Genomic DNA, 18,095 nt, shown 5'->3' with positions numbered 1-18,095 from the left:
GTGGTAGGTATGCTCAGAGCATGCCTAACTCCATACAAAACAGACTAGAGAGGAAGAGAAGGACAACTCATCCCTTTAGCTCAGTAGTTAGCACACTCTGCCAGGATGTGAGAGAAGGCAGTTCTATTCTCCCTAACTGATATGAAGAATAAATATAAACATGGGTTTCTCATGTTGCTGGGGAGTGCTTTCAAACCACTGGGCAACGGCTACACACTGTAGCCTTCTTGCGGAAAAGCTTATGCAAATTAAGCATGGCGTGGAATATCGCTACCCTTCATTTGCATAATTAATTAGCAGCTGCTTTTGCGCAAGAAGTTTCTGCACAAAAAGGAGCCATCTACACAGCTCCTTTTTGCGCAAAAGCGGCTGCTAATTAATTATGCAAATGAAGCATGGCGATATTCCACGCCATGCTTCATTTGCATAAGCTTTTCTGCAAGAAAGCTGCAGTGTAGCCGTAGCTCTGGATTACAGAGTCAGTTATATTCTCTCTCTTACTGGCCAGTATTTCAGACACAGTGGAACAGCTTCAACTGGAGAAATTAAGACTGACCTATAGCATAATATTCCATAGGTCAATGAGTAAGACACTTTCCTAAGAGATGAGGAGAGGAAAGCGAAGTTACTCACCTTGGTGCAGTAACTGTCATTCTTTGAGATAGTCCCTGTGGGTGCTCCACTGTAGGTGCTGGGCTTGCCCTGGTGCTGCAGGACGGAGATTTTTGCAGCAGTAGTTTGGCCGGACCATGCATGCGTGGGGAGCATCTTGTGGCTTTCGCACCTTTTTGCACTGCTCGGTCTGGTCTGAGCCAGTTCCTTGTACCCGCCTCAGTATCTGTAACACAATAAAACGAACAAAGACTCCGAAGCGGGGAGGAGGGCAGGTAGTGGAGCACCCATGGGGACCATCTCGAAGAACGACAGTTACTATACCAAGGTGAGTAACTTCGCTTTCTTCTTCGAGGAGTCCCTGCGGGTGCTCCACTGTAGGTGTCTGCTCAGCAGTGTCCCACGCCCTGTGAATAAGAAGGTAGGTGGGATTCAGAGCTTAATGATTAGCTGATGAAAGGACCGCGTCTGTAACGGATTTATTCGGCAGCCTTCTGTGCTGTACAACATAATACTCTATAAAGGTGCGGTAGGATGCCCACGTGGCTGACCTACAAATTTCCGAAAGGGGAACGCCTCTAAGAAAGGCAGTGGAAGCTGAAATTGCCCTTGTGGAGTGTGCCCTGGGACGCTCGGGAGGGGTTTTCCCCGAATAGAGTAGCATTGAGAGATGCAGGAGACAATTAACTTAGCTACTCTTTGGGCAGAAATGGGCTCTTCCTTGGAACACTCAGCTAACGAGAGGAGAAGTCTGTCTGTTTTTCTAAAGGACTTAGTACGGTCAATCTAAAAGGCCAACGCCCTATACACATCTAATGTGTGGAAAGCGGCCTCCTTAGCTGAAACATGTAGTTTAGGGGAAAACACGGGTAATACTATAGGCTTGTTGATATGGTATTCCGAACAGACTTTAGGTATGAAGGCTGGGTCGTGTGTGAGGATGACACAATCCCTCTGGAAGATGGTGTATGGAGGTATGGCCATCAACGCCGAAAGCTCACTGACTCTTCGAGCCGAGGTAATCGCAAGCAGGAACACCAATTTGGGATCAGAAGTTGCAGAGGTATCGTAGCCAATGGTTCAAATGGTGGGGCCGTAAAGGTCCGCAGTACTAAATCCAAATCCCACAAAGGCGGTGGTGCGCGTACGGGTGGATGCAAATTTGTTAAGATCTTGATGAATCTTTTAGTGAGGGGGTGTGCAAACACAGAAGAGCCGTCTATGGACTGTCGGAAAGCTGCTATCGCCGCGAGATGTACTTTCAAGGATGGTATAGTGAGACCTGCTTGGTGAAGGCCCATTATGTAGTCAAGGATGGTATGGATAGGAGACAATATTGGATCAATCTGGTGGTCTGAACACCAGATAGTAAATCTTGACCACTTTGCGAGGTATGTGGTTCTTGTGCTATGTCGTCTGCTCTGTATCAGTACGTTTTTGATTACATCGGAACATAGGGCCTCAGTAGCGCTTAGCCAGCTTGGTACCATGCTGCAAGATGCATCACGTGAAGTTGTTGGTGGAGTAGGCGGTCGTGGTTCTGGGTGAGTAGTGTTGGAGAAAGTGGCAGGTGATAATGTGGACGATGGGATAGTTGCAACAGCAGGGGGAACCAGTGCTGTCTGGCCCAGGAAGGGGCTATCAATATTACTATGGCTCGATCGGTCCTGATCTTTTGCAATACCCTCGAGATTAGGGGTATGGAAGGGAAGGCGTACATCAGTGGACCTGTCCAACTGATGAGGAACGCATCGCCCAGAGAGTGAGGACCGAGACCTGCTCTGGAGCAATACTGGGGACACTTCTTGTTGCTGTATGTTGTGAATAGGTCTATGAGCGGGGTGCCCCATTTGCGGAATAGGAAATGGAGGGGTTCGTGGTGAAGCTCCCATTCGTGGTCTGGCATGAAATTCCTGCTGAGCGAGTCCACTGTAGCATTGCTTATGCCAGGTAAGTATGATGCCACAAGAGTGATGCCGTTGGTGATGCACCAATTCCAGAGTTGGACTGCCTCTGCACATAGGGATTGTGAGTGTGCTCCGCACTGACGATTGATATAGAACATCGTAGCCACGTTGTCTGTGAGAATTTTTACTGTGGAATTGTGAATGTGCTCCCAGAAATGTCTGCAGGCATTGAAGATGGCTCTGAGCTCCAGTAGATTTATATGGAGCAATGTCTCTTGGTGCATCCAGCGGCCCTGCACGGACATGCCGCTCATGTGGACACCCCATCCCTGGAGGGAAGCGTCTGTAGTAATTTGGTGTGTTGGTGGTAGCTGTTGGAAAGGTACCCCAGATAGTAGGTTCCTTTGTGTGGTCCACCAACAAAGCGACCCGATAACATTGGGTAGAACCGCGACTGTCTTGTGTACGTCTGGAGTGATGTGATTGTGCACGGTGGCCAGTCAGTGTTGAAGACATGAAAGTGTAGTGCTGCGTGTAGAACTACGAAGGTAGTCGTGGCCATGTGCCCCATAAGTTTGAGGGCTAAAAGGACCTGAATTCTTGGGCTGGCTTGACAGGTATCTATTATAGATTGTAAAGCGTCAAACCTGGCTAGAGGGAGGAATGCTCTGGCCACTGTAGAGTCCAATCTCGCCCCAATGAACTCTAGGTTTTGGGTCGGGGACAAGGTTGATTTGTCTTTGTTTATTAGTAATCCCAGATAGTGGAAGGTCTGTTCGGAGATGGTCAACATCCTGGTGACCTGTGTAGACAAACGGCCTTTTATGAGGCAATCGTCGAGATGGGGAATATGTGTATGCCGTTTCAACAGAGATGTGCTGTGACCACAGAGAGTACTTTTGTGAACACTCTGGGAGCGGATGAGAGTCCAAATGGGAGGACTCGGTATTGATAGTGATTGCGTCCCACCATGAACCTGAGGAATCGTCTTTGGGAGGGGTGAATTTTGATGTGGAAGTAAGTGTCATGTAGGTCGAAAGCAACAAACCAGTTGTTTCGGTCTAAAGCCAGAATAATAGATGCAAGTGTTACCATCCTGAAATGCTGTTTTCGTAGGAACTTGTTTAGTCGTCTGAGGTCCAAGATCGGCCTCCAACCCCCTGTTTTCTTTTGAACTAGGAAATAGTGGGAATAAAACCCTTTCCCCCTGAATTCTTGCGGAACTGCTTTGACTGCACCGATAGCAGAAGATGACGGATCTCTGACTCGAGCAAATGCTCGTGAGATGGGTCCCTGAAAAGGGACGGGTTTGGGGGGGTTGTAGGTGGGATGGACAGGAAGGGGATAGAGCAACCAGTTCTTATTATTTCTAGAACCCATCTGTCATTGGTGATGTGTGCCCAGTGGTTATAAAATGGGTGTAGGCGATGTAGAAACAGCAAGGTGGTGAGGGATGAGACTGGTTGAGTGCTCCTGACCAAGAAGTCAAACTTGCTGCCTGGTGTTAGGCTGAGCTTGTGGACGATTATTCTGGTTGCGACGTCTTGGGAGTCATTGGCGTTGTCGGGAGTTGTCTAATGGTCTTTGTTATTGTTGCTGATGCCATGGTTGTCTCTGGTGATAATAGTCATAACGCCTCTGGAATGGGGTATATCGACGCCGCCTGAATGGCGGAGTATACATCCCCAGAGTGCGTAACGTGGATCTGGTATCTTTACTGGAATGCAACAAGGTATCGGTTTTCTCTGCAAACAAATTGTCCTTTTCAAAAGGCAGATCCTCCACCTTTGATTGCAGTTCTCTAGGAACTGCTGCTGCCTGTAGGAATGAGGCTCTTCTTAAGACCACTGTAGCAGTGGCCCTAGTCGCAGTGTCTGCCACATCAGCCGCTATTTGTAGTCTGGTTCTCGTGGAGGCGTATCCTTCCTGCACCAATGCCTTCAGGATGGGTCTCTTTGATTCAGGCAAGCATTCCATGACGGTTGAAAATTTAGAATAATTGTCAAAATTGTGATTTGACAAATGAGCCAAATAGTTGGCTATGCGAAGGAGGAATGTTGCTGACATATACACTTTCCTCCCAAAGAGATCAAGTCTTTTTGAGTCCTTATCTGAGGGCTGGCTCCTGTACTGTGGAGCACATGCTCGTTGTCTGGCCGCATCAACCACCAAGGAGTTGGGCAATGGATGTGTAAAACGTAACTCTGAGCCTTTGGGCGGCACAAAGTATTTCTTGTCCGCCTTCTTATTTGTGGGTGGAACCGATGCAGGGTTAGCCCAGAGTTCATTGGCGACTTCCAAAATTGCCTCGTCAAGAGGAATGGCCAATTTAGGAGGTTGAGAGGTTTCCAAATTCTTGAAAAGTTTATGGTGCTTACCCTGAACCTCAGTGAGTTGGATGTTCTGAGATAGGGCAACCCTTTTAAATAATTCTTGAAATTGTCTAATGTCATCCGGGGGCAAGATGTCTCCTGGTATCACCGCCTCATCTGGTGAAGAGGATGAAGGGTCCGCCGATGACACTTGGGGTTGGTATGATTGCTGAAAGCATTGGTTTTCCTCAGTATGGGAAGGGGGAGGTAGTGTCGAACGGGGAATATGCAAAGCCGGTGGATTGGTGGCTGGAGAGTAACATAGAGATGAGTCACCCATCCTAGGCCTAGTAGGTGACCTGGAAGATCGGTGGTACGCACGACTATACGGTGAATGTGATCTATAGTAAGTGCATTTGTCATATGGGTCCCTGTAGCAGTATGAGGATTGTGATGGCAAGCGGTCATAATGATGCAACCTGCTATATGATCTTCTGTATGAGTAGCTGGGAGACAATGGAGGTGAGTAAGACCTTTAGCTTAACAGAGACGGAGATGCCGAAAAATGGTGGTGCCGAGAGTAGTGGGTCGCTCTGTGCCCGGGGTCCCTGGCGGAGTTAAGAAGGGCGATGGCAGGCGTTCCATAGAAGGGAACCTCATTGGTGGTGACCTCCTTGGTGATTGAAGTGGGGGAGGTGAGGAGGGTTCAGGAGAGAACACTGGGGACGGGGAGCGTGGGGGTGGGCTCCTTAGTCGTCTTGTCTTAGCCACAGCCTTTCTGGGCTGTGGTTGTGTCAGTGCCAGTATCGGCACCGAGTCTTCTGGTCTATGTGGAGGTGTGAAGTCCGGTGCCGTCAGCGGTGCCGGTGGTGGCGGTACCACAATCGGTGCGCGATCAGCCGATAGGCGCAGTGCCGCTTGATTGTCGGTGCCACCCGGCACTGGTCTCGCCGGTGTTGGTGCCGCCCGTTATGTTGCCGGTGCGGATGGTGCCGGCGCGGTATGTGCAGAAATTGCCGGTGCCGTAGACCTCAGTGCCGTTGAATGACCGACTTTCGGCACCAAGAGTCTGGATTTTGCCACTTTAGACGGGGCTGGCCATGACTTAGGCAAGCCAGAAGTGCCCGGTTTGGAGCTGACACTCGATCTGCTTTGCGAAGTGGCAGGCAGAGAGTGAGTTGGAGACGGGTTGGTCTTTTTAGGAGGCACAGCAATAGGAGAAGAAGCCCTGCGCTTTTGCGGCTCTGGTGAGGGCTGTGCCATGGAGGCGAGGTCCTGAGGCTGTAAAGCTTTATCAAAAAGCATCACCCTAAGCCTCATTTCCCTATCGCATCTAGCTCTTGAAGTGAGCTTGGAGCAGTAGAGGCACCTTTGTGGGACATGCTCCTCCCCTAAACTTCGAATGCAGGAGGAGTGACCATCGGAGGCAGGCATGGCCTCTCAGCAAACCTCACATTTTTTAAACCCCGGGGAGCCGGGCATTGTTGTATTCAATCAGTTGTACAGTTAAGAACAAAAAACAGATTTTTTTTTTTAAACAGGAAAGGTTCAACTGGGAGAAAAATTCCAACCAGAACTTAAGGTAAGAACAAGAACTATAGTTCTTAAACTGAAGAGTTATGAAGAAAAAAACTACTTTTTTGTTTTTTAAGAGTAAAAGGACTCGAACGGGGGAGATAAGCAAGAGAGAGAGATCAAATTTTAACTATTAACAAGCCTGAATTCATCGTTTTGAAGAGAACCAGGGAGAAGCTCGTTGTTCCATCTGCAGCCTGAGGCGGTTAAAAAGGAACTGGCTCAGACCGGACCGAGCAGCACAAAAGGGCGCGAAAGCCACAAGACGCTCCCCACGCATGTGTGGTCTGGCCGGACTACTGCTGCAAAAATCTCCATTCTGCGGCGCCGGGGCAAGCCCAGCACCTACAGTGGAGCATCCACAGGGACTCCTCGAAGAAGAATCCCTGTTTTAAATCCATTCTCATCAGGCAAAATACTTCTGGGGGGAGGGGAGAAAGAATGAATTGGGACTTTCTGAATCTTAAGAGTTTCCTAACCATTGGGATAACAGTTTTCAGGGTAAAAACTTAAAAACCAACAATGGTCCTATAGCACCTTAGAGACTAACCAAAAAACACAGGCCGTTATATTCAACACCCAGATTATATCAAAAGCTAAGTATTGGGCACTTACAGCCTACTCTAATAGCCTAATTTAAAATGGACACTTTAATTGACAGGGTTTTTTTCTCCTCCCTGTCTCTTGCACCATATTTGTTATCTGAAGAAGTGGGCTGTGCCCACGAAATCTCATGATACAATCTATGTATTTTTTGGTTAGTCTTCTAAGGTGCTATAGGACCATTGTTGGTTTTTAAGTTTCTTTAGTTAGAGTGTGTCTACGCAGCAAAGTTATTTCAGAATAATGGCCATTATTCTGAAATAACTATATGAGAGTCTACACAGCAATTCCGTTATTTTAAAATAATTTTAAAATAATGGACACCTTATTCTGACTTCTGTAAACCTTGTTCTATAGAGAATAACACTTATATAGGTGTTAGCTTTTTCGAAATAAAGTGTTTGTAGAGGCTTCAGTTCTGCTATTTTGAAATAGCCCCTTACCAAGGCCATTCTAATGTATTCCTTCCCAGTGCCTCCTGGAGCTCTAAATCAAAATAGCACATCTGCATTAGAAAAGCCCGCCTCTGACTAACTTTGAGGCTTCCCTGCAGTATAGATGTGCTATTTTGAAATATGCAATTTCAGAATAACTATTCCTGAATAGCTTATTCTGAAATAACTGTGCAGTGTAGACGTAGCCTCACAAACTAACACGGCTACCCCTCAGAGTTCTCAGGGGGCACAGCTACACAGCAGGGCTAAACTCAAAGTAAGCTATGCAACTTGATATACACTAATTACGTAGCTTAAGTCAAAACAGCTTATTTCAACTTTTGGTGCTGTCTACACAGCAGTTATTTCGAGATAGAGCACTCTTCCCCCGACTTCCCTTACTCCCCGCACAATGAGGGTTACAGGACTCAGAGTAAGTAGTCCTCCAGCTCAACATTATTTTGACATTATGTCGAAATAAATGCTTGTGGGTAGATGTGGACTGTGTTATTCTGGAATAATGTCAGTTATTCCGAAACAACGCTGATGTGTAGACGTAGCCAGGGAAGTTTCGTCCCACAGTTGTATTATATGCAGATATGTATGCATCACTCCCTTTCTTGCAAGAAATGGCTTAAGCACCTGACTCCAAAAGAAGGTTCTCAGCTGTGAATCATAAATGGAGATAGGTGCTGAACTCTGAGAAGGGTGGGACTTTGGATCCACCTCACCTTCAGCATCTACTATTGACTTGTTTAGTAATCTCTCTGTCCAGTGTGCCAGCTTCTGTGAATCCTATTCTTTCCCCCTGTATTGTATAAGGAGATGAGATACCTAACTCAGTAATTATGTAGTGTATCACTGAGCATTGTAACATGTAAGCTGTTTTGTGATTCTAGCCTTTAGTTTCTAGTGATTCTATCTTGAATTTATATAGAATAACAGTATGATCTAGATGGCTGCACTAAGATGGAATGTACTATTTTGCATAAGCTTCTCTTTAGAGCTCTGCATATATATTCCTACAAAGCTAAAGGCCCCAAATTTCTTTTTTTACTGAACAGAAAATGAAGTGGTACCATTGGTAAAATATTATTAAAGACTAGAGCAAAGATGACATCAGGAAAAGGGTTCATGCAAAATAGTGTGCCTGAATAACTTCTTCAAATAAAGTAAATATTGAATTTTATTTACATTTTTGTGTGATTTTCAAATCAATTTGTTATTTTCATGTTGTACAAGTCAACTGGAGAATGTGCTTTATGCCTCATGATGTACAGAATCTGTGCCAAAAAAAGTTAATACTTACAAATGCAGAAACTTTGAAGATAGTGGATGTAATAATTATTTCCTTTGTTTCAGGATCCTTTTGAACACTGAAATACGGAGAAATAACCCATATTTAACACCAGCAATGAGAGAGAGAGAGACAGACAGATACACAAATAGACCTTGTAAATATTTACTAAATTAATTGCAAACGTATACATTATGTTCTTGCTCAAATCTATGAAGGGAAATTTAGTGGTCAGGACTTTATCCATGTCATCTCAACCTTTGAAATCTACACTATCCATGGCTAGAAACAGCAACATGTTCTTAGACATTATTTATTTTTTTAAAAATTGAGGCTAGTTTCTCCTTTCCATCTGTTAAATTACAACTGCATTCTAGAGTCACAGTAATGACTCCAAATTATGGTTGCAAAACAACTGTCAAGGTTATAAGAGATGCACCTTTGTCTCTTAGCTAATTGCAGGCAGTCCCCGAGTTACGCGGATCCGACTTATGTCGGATCCGCAGTTACGAACGGGGCTTTTCTCGCCCCGGAGGACGGGAGCGGTGGGACGCCCAGATGCGCCGTGGTCCCGCCGCCCGCGTCCTCCGGGGCGAGAAAAGCTGCTCCCTCCCCCCCAGCAGACCAGGGAGACGCGGAGCAAAGCTGCTCTGCCCCGGGTTGCTCTGCCCCGGGCTTCCTGGAATCAGCCGCTGATCAGTTTCAGCAGTGGCTGACTTGGGGACACCTGGGGTAGAGCAGCTGGGGTGCTGCCGGGTTGGTCCCCACAGCACTGAGGTGCGGCGCTGCAGAGACCTACCCGGCAGTGCTCCAGCTGTTCTGTCCCAGGCGTCCAAATTCAGCCTCTGTTGAAACTGATCAGCGGCTGATTCCAGGAAGCCCAGGGCAGAGCAACTCTGACTCGGGCTTCCTGGAGTCAGCCGCTGGTCAGTTTCAGCAGCGGCTGAATCTGGACGCCAGTTCCAACTTACATACAAATTCAACTTAAGAACAAACCTACAGTCCCTATCTTGTACGTAACCCGGGTACTGCCTGTAATATTTTTAATCTCATGTATTTAGAAGAATTTCAAAGTAAAAAAGGTGATTCTTACAAGGATGCAACCCCTCTCACCAAGAGATGTAGACATCCATCCATTTATAATTGAAGTTGTATATATATTTAATGCGCTTTTCAATGAGGAATGTTTTGTATATAGCTATGCAAGGGTGTATCTTTCCAGTGGAGTAATATATTCTACAGTGGTGTTATTTTAAAATGTACTAACATATTGCAGGGTCTACACCAACCAGTTAATATGAAACACATTAATTCACATTAAATATAATACCCCCATAGAGTGCATTACCCCACTAGGTAAACAAGCCCTAGCTTAGGAACATTTTCTGTTTATTGAACCTTTGCATTTCTAAGCTACCTACCTATTTATTGTGAAACTGTCCATTTCCTCAGTTACAATATCTGTAGACATCCCAGTGCTTTTCTTCACCATTATAAATTGTATATGGTTTTCTTATTTTTATATTAAGACATATTTTTTACATTTCTTCAGAAATCAGATAATATAGCCTCTATTAATTGTCACTAGTTCCACATAATTTTATTTACATTAACTCATTATGGTACATTTGAGTCTTGTATATTCCATAGTGCATAGAGTTCTGAGAAATATGTTAACTCACAAAATGCTTTATCATGAAGAAGCTTAGTTTCTGCGACAGATTCCACTGCAGTCTAATAACTAATTAGGTGATTCAAACGGCATCTATTTTTCACTTAATTGTTAAATTAGGAAACTTTCATATTAAATAAATGGCCATTTTAACTACAGTATATCTATTTTCCTTTTTATAAAAGAGAAACCTCTTCACTGTTTCAGACTTAGGGTACATCTACACTGCACGGCTATTTCAGGATACCAGAGGTATCCCACAATAGCTACCCCATGTTGATACAAGCTGCCCATTATTTCAAAATATTTTTCAAAATAACGGGCGCACTGTTTTGTCATCCCAGTAAACCTCATTGCACGAGACATAAGGAATGGCTCAAAATAGTGCTTTAATTCAAAATTTGGTGCTGTGTAGACACACCAAATTTCAAAATAAGCTATTTCTAAATAGATTTGAAACAAGATACTCAATCTGTGTAGCACAAATTGTGTATCTTATTTCAAGTTTAACATGCTGTATAGATGCACCCTTACTTTGAGCTCTATTAATACCCCTCTATCACCATTACATTTTACTGTTTTCTATACACAAAAGAGCAACCCTATGCTTTCAGGAAAATTTAGTTTCAACCAAGAAAATAAACAACAACAAAAGAACAAATGTGAAATCTCCATGAATGTGAGTACAATGTTCAAGAAACTATAACAGCTGCCATCTGAAGTGAAATTACACTCTAAAATGGAGATAGAAAAACTCATTAGAAATTTAAAGGTGCAATCCATGGAAAATACTTATAAATTAGGAAATCCTAACCACTAAATCTCTTGATAAATTGTGGTTTTAATTTTAAACAGGAAATGTTAATTAGAGATAATGAACAAAAGTATGTACATTATTTCACAGATATACTGAAGCAGCATTTAATTTATATGTGATATGAAAGTCTTCAGGTAAACCTAACCAAAACTATGCCATAAAGAAAGGAATCAAGTAGTAACTAGTCTCTGTAACAAATACAGGGAAATCCTGAGCAAAGGGACTGTAATTTTGACAGACACATGTGTGGGTAGAGATCCTTGCATCATGGCAGGGTAAAGATCCTTGCATGTTATTCCTCTCCCCCCATACCTGGGAGCACCTGTCACAGTCTAATCCAAAACATTGTATATTGGCCTACTTAATTTAGTCCAGTGTTTCTCAAAGCTGTCCATGAAACCACTTTGAGAAACCTGCTAACTGGCCATGTCGGTGTGTTTACTTACCAGCGCTGCAGCCACAGTGCCTAATGGCTCCCATTGGCTCCAGTTTACCGTTTGCAGTCAAAAGGAAATGTGGGAAGTAGCGTGGGCCAGGCCACCGCTTCCTGTGGCTGCAAACGACGAACTGGAGCCAACAGGAGCCGAGTGGCTCCATGGCCACAAGACTGGTAAGCAAACACACTTGAACTGCCACTTAGCAGGTTTCGTGGGCCACTTTGAGAAACATTGGTTTAGTCCATCAGAGCTACACTTGGGAATAAATGTTTCCTCTAATAGTAAAAAGGCTTATGGAAGAAACATTCCCAAGTTAATGATTACTTTGGTAGTAACTAATTCAATGTTCATAATGAATTCATGAAGAAATAAAAGATTTACCTAGCGTTGCTCAGGTCCTTAACTCACATACTTTTTTATTAATAAAAGGAAAATGTACTTTATTTAAATGATTGCAATTTTCAATATGAAGGTGTTATTTTTATGAAGTTAATTTTTATTTCTGATTTCTTTGAACAGTAATTGTTAAAATTTGTCTATTTAATTTTTTTAGTACACTATTTAAAATGGGAATTCCTTCAAGTGTATTTTTTGCTCTGATCTTTTAAAACTCTTATTGTTTGCTATGTTTCAACAAAAAAAAGTACTGTAGTCTTTTTGGTTTCCAGGAACATTGTCTTGTAGTTTTCAAACCTTTGCGTTGATTTAGCTGTGCAAAAGCAGAGCACTACTCCAAATTTCTCCATTTTATCTGTTTTCTGTAAGATTTATTGAGAAGCTATCCTATTCCAGTTTCATCCTAAATTTCTGGCTCACCTTAGTTCAGTCTCTTTCAACATTCGCTCATTTATATAAATTTTAAGGACCATATTTGATTTGGTGATTTTGTCTCTTTTCTGTTTGGCCTAATCAGCTGACATTTTGTGAACAAAATTGTGAAAAAATAGATGGCACTGTCACAGCTAAAGTTCTCAACATTGGGCTTAAGAGAAATGTTGAACACATGCTGAGTACACTGAAGCCTATTTCTGTAGTCTTGAACGAAATACAGGAAAATAGCTATTTTATTGCTGATGCTGTTGAAATTTGGAAGGAAATGGGTGAATTTCTGTTGGTGGAATCCATAGAAGGTCTTTTCAAGATGAGGAACACCTTGAGAATAAGGAAAGAAGGTAGAATGAAGGTAAGGGAATGAGAAGGAGCAAGGAAGAAGATGAAACATCAGGAAATGCTGTTAAGGAAACAAGTTGAGGTTTTAAAAGGTAAATAGTACAAAGGTAAGAGATTGGCATGAAAAAATATGGCAGAATTAATGAAAGGGTGGAGAAATTTTGCCAAATAATTCCTTGTTTTAAAAAGTTTGCAAGATATCCTGATCAGAAAAAGATGTATGAAAAAAGAGAGAATAAGAAGAAGGGTTAAGGAGAGCTGGAGGTAAAGAAAATCCAGTTGAAGATAGCAGCACAGGAGTGTCTTAAAGAGTAGAAGAAAAGTTATTTGGAAGAAAGAGAACCGTTGAGAGGAAAAAGGAACAAAGACTGTGGAAGAACTAATTGTGGTCTCAGCACTTTGTCTAATGTCTTTCAACAGCATGGGAGTGGGAACAGCTGTAGTAAAATGCAGAGAGTAAGTTAAGGCTGAGGATTAGAACCGCAGACAGTATGTTGTGAGTGTGGAGTGAAGGATTTAACAGAAAAGAGAGGACAGAGTTTCTTTCATGTTAGCTCCTTTCTTGCTATGTTCAGTATTCCTAAAGTGCCCATATGAATACTCGGTACGGTACTACGGAAAGCATACAGCCAAGTCTACACTACTTAAGAAAACTGCTGGGATAGATGGAATATTGTAACTAGTTAAAGAAGCTTAATATGTAACTAGAGGGCTGTGCCCACTGCTCGCTGCACATGGCAACCCCCCAGTCGCACGGGGTAGGCAACCTCAGCTCCCCCCGATCCCCAGGGAGGGCCACGCCAGCCAGGGTCCCTTCTCCTTTCCCCCTCTGCCAGCCTGGGCCCCTTCGCCCTCACCAGTGTTCCCTCTAAGATTTTCCATCCATGAGCAGAGTGAGTTTTGTATTGTACATCAATAGTGAGGTCACATGCGCTTGTACAGATGTGTGCCATTGTGGTGCTCTCTCTCTCTACATATATATGTAAAATCATACACATATATATAGTTATGGAAGAAAAAAAATACTAAAACAAGGGTAATTAACAAGGTTCATGTTCCTGCACACACACACCCTGAGAACCACCCATCTTGGCACCCAGTCTCACTCCCACTGAGCCTTGCTCCCATCTCTCCTGCATCCATGGGCTCCCAAACCCCTGCACCCTTATCCTGTGCACCCTTTGCCACTAACTCTGCACTGTTCTCACTTTGTCCCTATCTTCTGCACAGTGCCCCCTTCATCCCAACCCCAGCACTTTCCTCCCAGCCCAATTCAATCAAAAAAAGTGTAGTAATTTGTAAAGCATAAAAAATGAATGGGAATTTGCTGGACCTGGGGAGGTCAATGCACCTGGGTCTCCACATTTCCTCCTGACTGCCACCTGGGGCTCTGCTCTCCTCATGGGGGAGGAAGGCTCCACTACCCCTCTATCTTCTCGCAGCTCTGCTGTCACCCAGGCCTCCTCCTTTCCCCCCAGACTCTGATGTTACCTGGGAGGCCTTGGCTCTGCTGCTGACAGGGTTTCTCTCCAGCGGTCCTGACTCCCATGCCCAGAGCTTTGTATTCCACACAACAGCCCCACTGCTGCCAGGGGCTCTCCCCTCTGGCTCTGTGCTTGGAGTTCTGCATTCTGCCCAGCAGCACTTCTGCAGCCCGGGACTCCCAGGCTCGGCTGTTTGATGGCTACACCCAGGCTGGGGCCACAGTGCTATTTTTAGCACCGTAGTCCCAGCCCAGAAGCAGCTGCACTGCAGCCCTGGCTGCAGTCCCAGCACACGGGGCGGTTGCTCACCAAGCAGCCCCGTCCCTAGAAGCAGCTGGGGCCACGGCTTCTGGAGTGTGGGCCATTGCACTAAAAATAGCTCCATGGCCCTGGTTCCAGTCCTGGCAAATGGGGCGGCCACCCGCCCCACCCCCAAGAGCAGTTGTGGCTATGGCTGCTATTTTTAGTACCACGGTCTGAGCCCCCACAGCCACCATGAGGCAGGAGCTCCAGGCGCTCTTGGGGGTAGAGCCCATGGTGTGTGGCTATCCAGTGTGCCAAGGCTGCAGTGCTATTTTTAGTACTGTGGCCCAGGCTCCAGTTCCGGCAGCTGCCAAGTGGCCCTGCCCTCGGGAGCAGCTAGGATTGTGGCTATTTGGCTCTGTTGAGGAGGTGGGTAGGACTGAAATTTTTGGTGTGTGCCCACGCAGGCGCACACCTTAGAGAAAACCCTGGTTTTGGCATTCTCTCCCACCCCCATGCAACCTGCTTTCCTTCCACCTCTCAAACCCAGACAGACAGAGGCTACATCTACACTACATGCTTCTTGCGCAAGAGGCTGTTTTGTGCAAGAGTTTTTGCACAAAAACTTCTTGTGCAAGAGCATGTCCACACGTGCTTTTGCACAAGAAAGCTCTGATTGACATTCACAGAATGTCAATCACATCACCTGTGCTTTTTCCCATAGGAGTTTCTTGCGCAAGAAACCTCTCTGGAGCATCCACACTTGCCTTCTTGTGCAATAGCTGTAGCACTAAAAGCAGTTATGCCTCAGAAAAGGAGGTTTACTTATGCCAGAAAAAGCCCTCTGTTCTGCCGTTTCACTGCCCATTTAATTGTGCAAGAGCTCACTTGAGGTGTGGACGCGCTGCAGGTTTTTGTGAAAAAAAACCCTTGGACTGTGTCTAGACTGCATCCCTTTTCCGTAAAAGGGATGCAAATTAGACATATTGCAATTGCAAATGAAACGGAGATTTAATTATAAAATAAAGCCTTTTCCGAAAGATCCCTTATCCCTCATTTTAAGAAAATAAAGCCTTTTCTGAAAGATCCCTTATCCCTCATTTTAAGAGAGGGATAGGCTTTATTTTCGGAAAAGGCTTTATTTTCCGAAAGATCCGCGTCTAGACTGGTGCTTTTTCCGGCAAAGCTCCGAGCTGGAAAAAAGCGGCAGCCATTTTTATGGTAATGAAGCGCAGGGATTTAAATCCCCACTTCATTTGCAATTGCGATATGTCTAATTTGCATCCCTTTTATGGAAAAGGGATGCAGTCTAGACACAGCCTTGTAGTGTAGACATAGCCAGAGAAGATTGCAGCAAGTGAGTCAGGAGGACACGCCAAACTGCCCCCTGTCTCCATCTCACTGCCCAGATGCCAGCACTCAACCACCTCCTCTTTCCCCCACATACCCGATGCAATCAGCCCCTTACCGCCCTTCCCAGCCCTGGAGGCTTGAGGAGACTGTTGGGTTTCTGTCTCTCTCTCTGTCCTTGCACATGGGACTCTCCAAACTCCCCTCCCCTCTGATTTCCCCCACAAGCCAATTATTCTCTCCTCTTATCTTGCTTACCTGCTCTGGGAGCACCTCAGTTCAAGCATGTAGCTAGCTCTGTTTAGTTGCTGCTTAGATATGCCTCAGGAGCTCTGAACCTCTGAGCAGGACTCAAAAATAGCTGCATTGCCATGCAGGCACACAGTTTACAGGGGACTAAGTTAGTGTAAGTAGTCTGGATTTTTTAAATTTTGCAGAATAAATAACTATGAAACAAGATTTTTTAAATTATAATTGTCAACCTATATTCTATCACTGACAAACAGTATAAGCAGCAGTTGAAAAACAAAATGACATGAATATGGATTGGTTTCAAGCAAAATAGACAAGCTCTTCCATTCTCCAAACCAGGCAAGAATTTTCCTTTTAATCGATGATGTCAACTTAAGTAGGACCAGATTCTTACCTTTATTTAGTAGTATTTACTCAGCAAGAAGTCTCATTGATTTCATTATGACTATTTAAAGAGCCAGATGTGGAATATAATTTTTGATGGGGGGACACTACTAGATTTTGGAAAGTGGTCAAGGGTCACATTTTTCCATAATATTAATGGAGGAGGTGCGGGGTCTGGGATGGAGACTGGGTGCAGAAGAGGAATTGGGATGCAGGAGAGGGTGTGGGATATGGGAGGGAGTTTGGGCAAAGGAGGCAGTTATGACCTGGGGCACGAACTGGGGTGCAGGAGTTTGGGATGTGACCTAGGGCAGGAGAGGGTTGTGACCTAGGGCAGGGGACTGAGGTGCAGGAGGAGTACAGGAGTTTGGGTTGTGACCTAGGGCAGGATGGGGTTGTGACCTGGGGCAGAGGACTAAGGATGTTAACTAACAATTAATTTACTAGTAGATAGGCACTTCGCATTCCCCTTTTGAAAAGTACAACAGCCCGCTGGGGCTTTTGTACATTTCAGAGGAGGAATGCGGAACTCCGCATTCAGCCTGGGGCCAGCGTGAAGTCCTGATGACTCCAGACTGCACGCAGGTGTGCCAGCTTTGAAATGTACAAGAGTCCCCAGTGGGGGTATTGTGCACTTCAAAATGGAAATGCCCACATAGAGCCTGGGGTCAGTGGGGAATTCAGAGTCCCCTGCTAATGCCGGGCTCCATGCTGCCGTGCCACTTTGAAATGCCATGCAGAACCTGGGGGTCAATTCCCAGGCTCCACGTGGCATTTCTGTGGAACCCAGGATCAGCTGGGAACTCCTTAGCTGACCCCAGGTTCCGCACAGCATTTCCCAGAAACCAGTGTCAGCTTAGGGGGCATTTCAAAGGGGCAGCGCCCGGGATCAGCTGTGCGGTGCTGCCGCTTTGATGTACCTCCTTCTTCCCCCCCAATCCTTTGCTGCCTCTATCTGATAGTCGATATCTGATATTTTGCTTATCAGATAGTCGACTAGCCCTTAACATCCTTACAAAGGACTGGGGTGCAGGGGGCTCAGGTTGTGACCTTGGGCAGGGGATTGGGATGCAGGATCTGAGAGGGGATATGGATTCAGAAGGGGGCTCATGTGGGGTAGAGAGGCAGGAGTGTAGGGACAGAAGGTTCGGAAGTGGGAGGGGTTGGGGTGCCAGAGGCAGGGTCTGGCTGGGAGACTGACGTGTGTGACTCCCAGCCAGCAGCCCGGCACGTTTCTCAGGCAGCTCCCCTACCTGTCCCACTCCTGCACAGGCTGCAGGGGCCATGTGCATTGGTGAATAAGAGCCTGAGAACTATACTGCAAATATTGATAATGTGGCAAAAAGTTCCTGTATAAAAGAGCTGTCGCTGAAACTATTATTTTGCTAGCGAAACATCAATTTTTTGTTTCAGCTTATCTTTGATCTTGTCACACAAATTAAAAGTGTATTCATAACATTCAAAGAGCGTGATTTTGAAAATGTGCGCATGCAATTCTACGCACAGCTGCACAGTAATATTTTGTAGGCCTTTCTGAAAATCTGAT

The 18,095-nt window shown here is 45.1% G+C and overlaps 2 protein-coding genes across 2 annotated transcripts in view; both read right to left on the bottom strand.

The window, feature by feature from the left end:
* YAP1 (Yes1 associated transcriptional regulator) overlaps positions 1-18,095 on the bottom strand; it is a 183,740-nt gene that overhangs the window by 148,435 nt on the left and 17,210 nt on the right. The window contains exon 6 of the mRNA XM_089775744.1: positions 8,753-8,819. Within this exon, the coding sequence (XP_089631870.1) occupies positions 8,753-8,819 (67 nt within the window). The remainder of the gene's footprint in view (positions 1-8,752; positions 8,820-18,095) is intronic.
* Positions 4,054-7,155, bottom strand: LOC149525961 (uncharacterized). Its single transcript, XM_089775745.1, has one exon. It carries the CDS (start codon positions 5,169-5,171, stop codon positions 4,107-4,109), a length of 1,065 nt encoding a protein of 354 aa, XP_089631871.1. The 5' UTR covers positions 5,172-7,155; the 3' UTR covers positions 4,054-4,106.

Source organism: Pelodiscus sinensis, chromosome 1 (assembly GCF_052426305.1).
Source record: "Pelodiscus sinensis isolate ZL-2025 chromosome 1, ASM5242630v1, whole genome shotgun sequence".
Classification (NCBI taxonomy): Eukaryota; Metazoa; Chordata; order Testudines; family Trionychidae; genus Pelodiscus; species Pelodiscus sinensis.
Note: the sequence above shows the minus strand (reverse complement) of the source record. Positions and strands in the feature narration are given on the sequence as shown.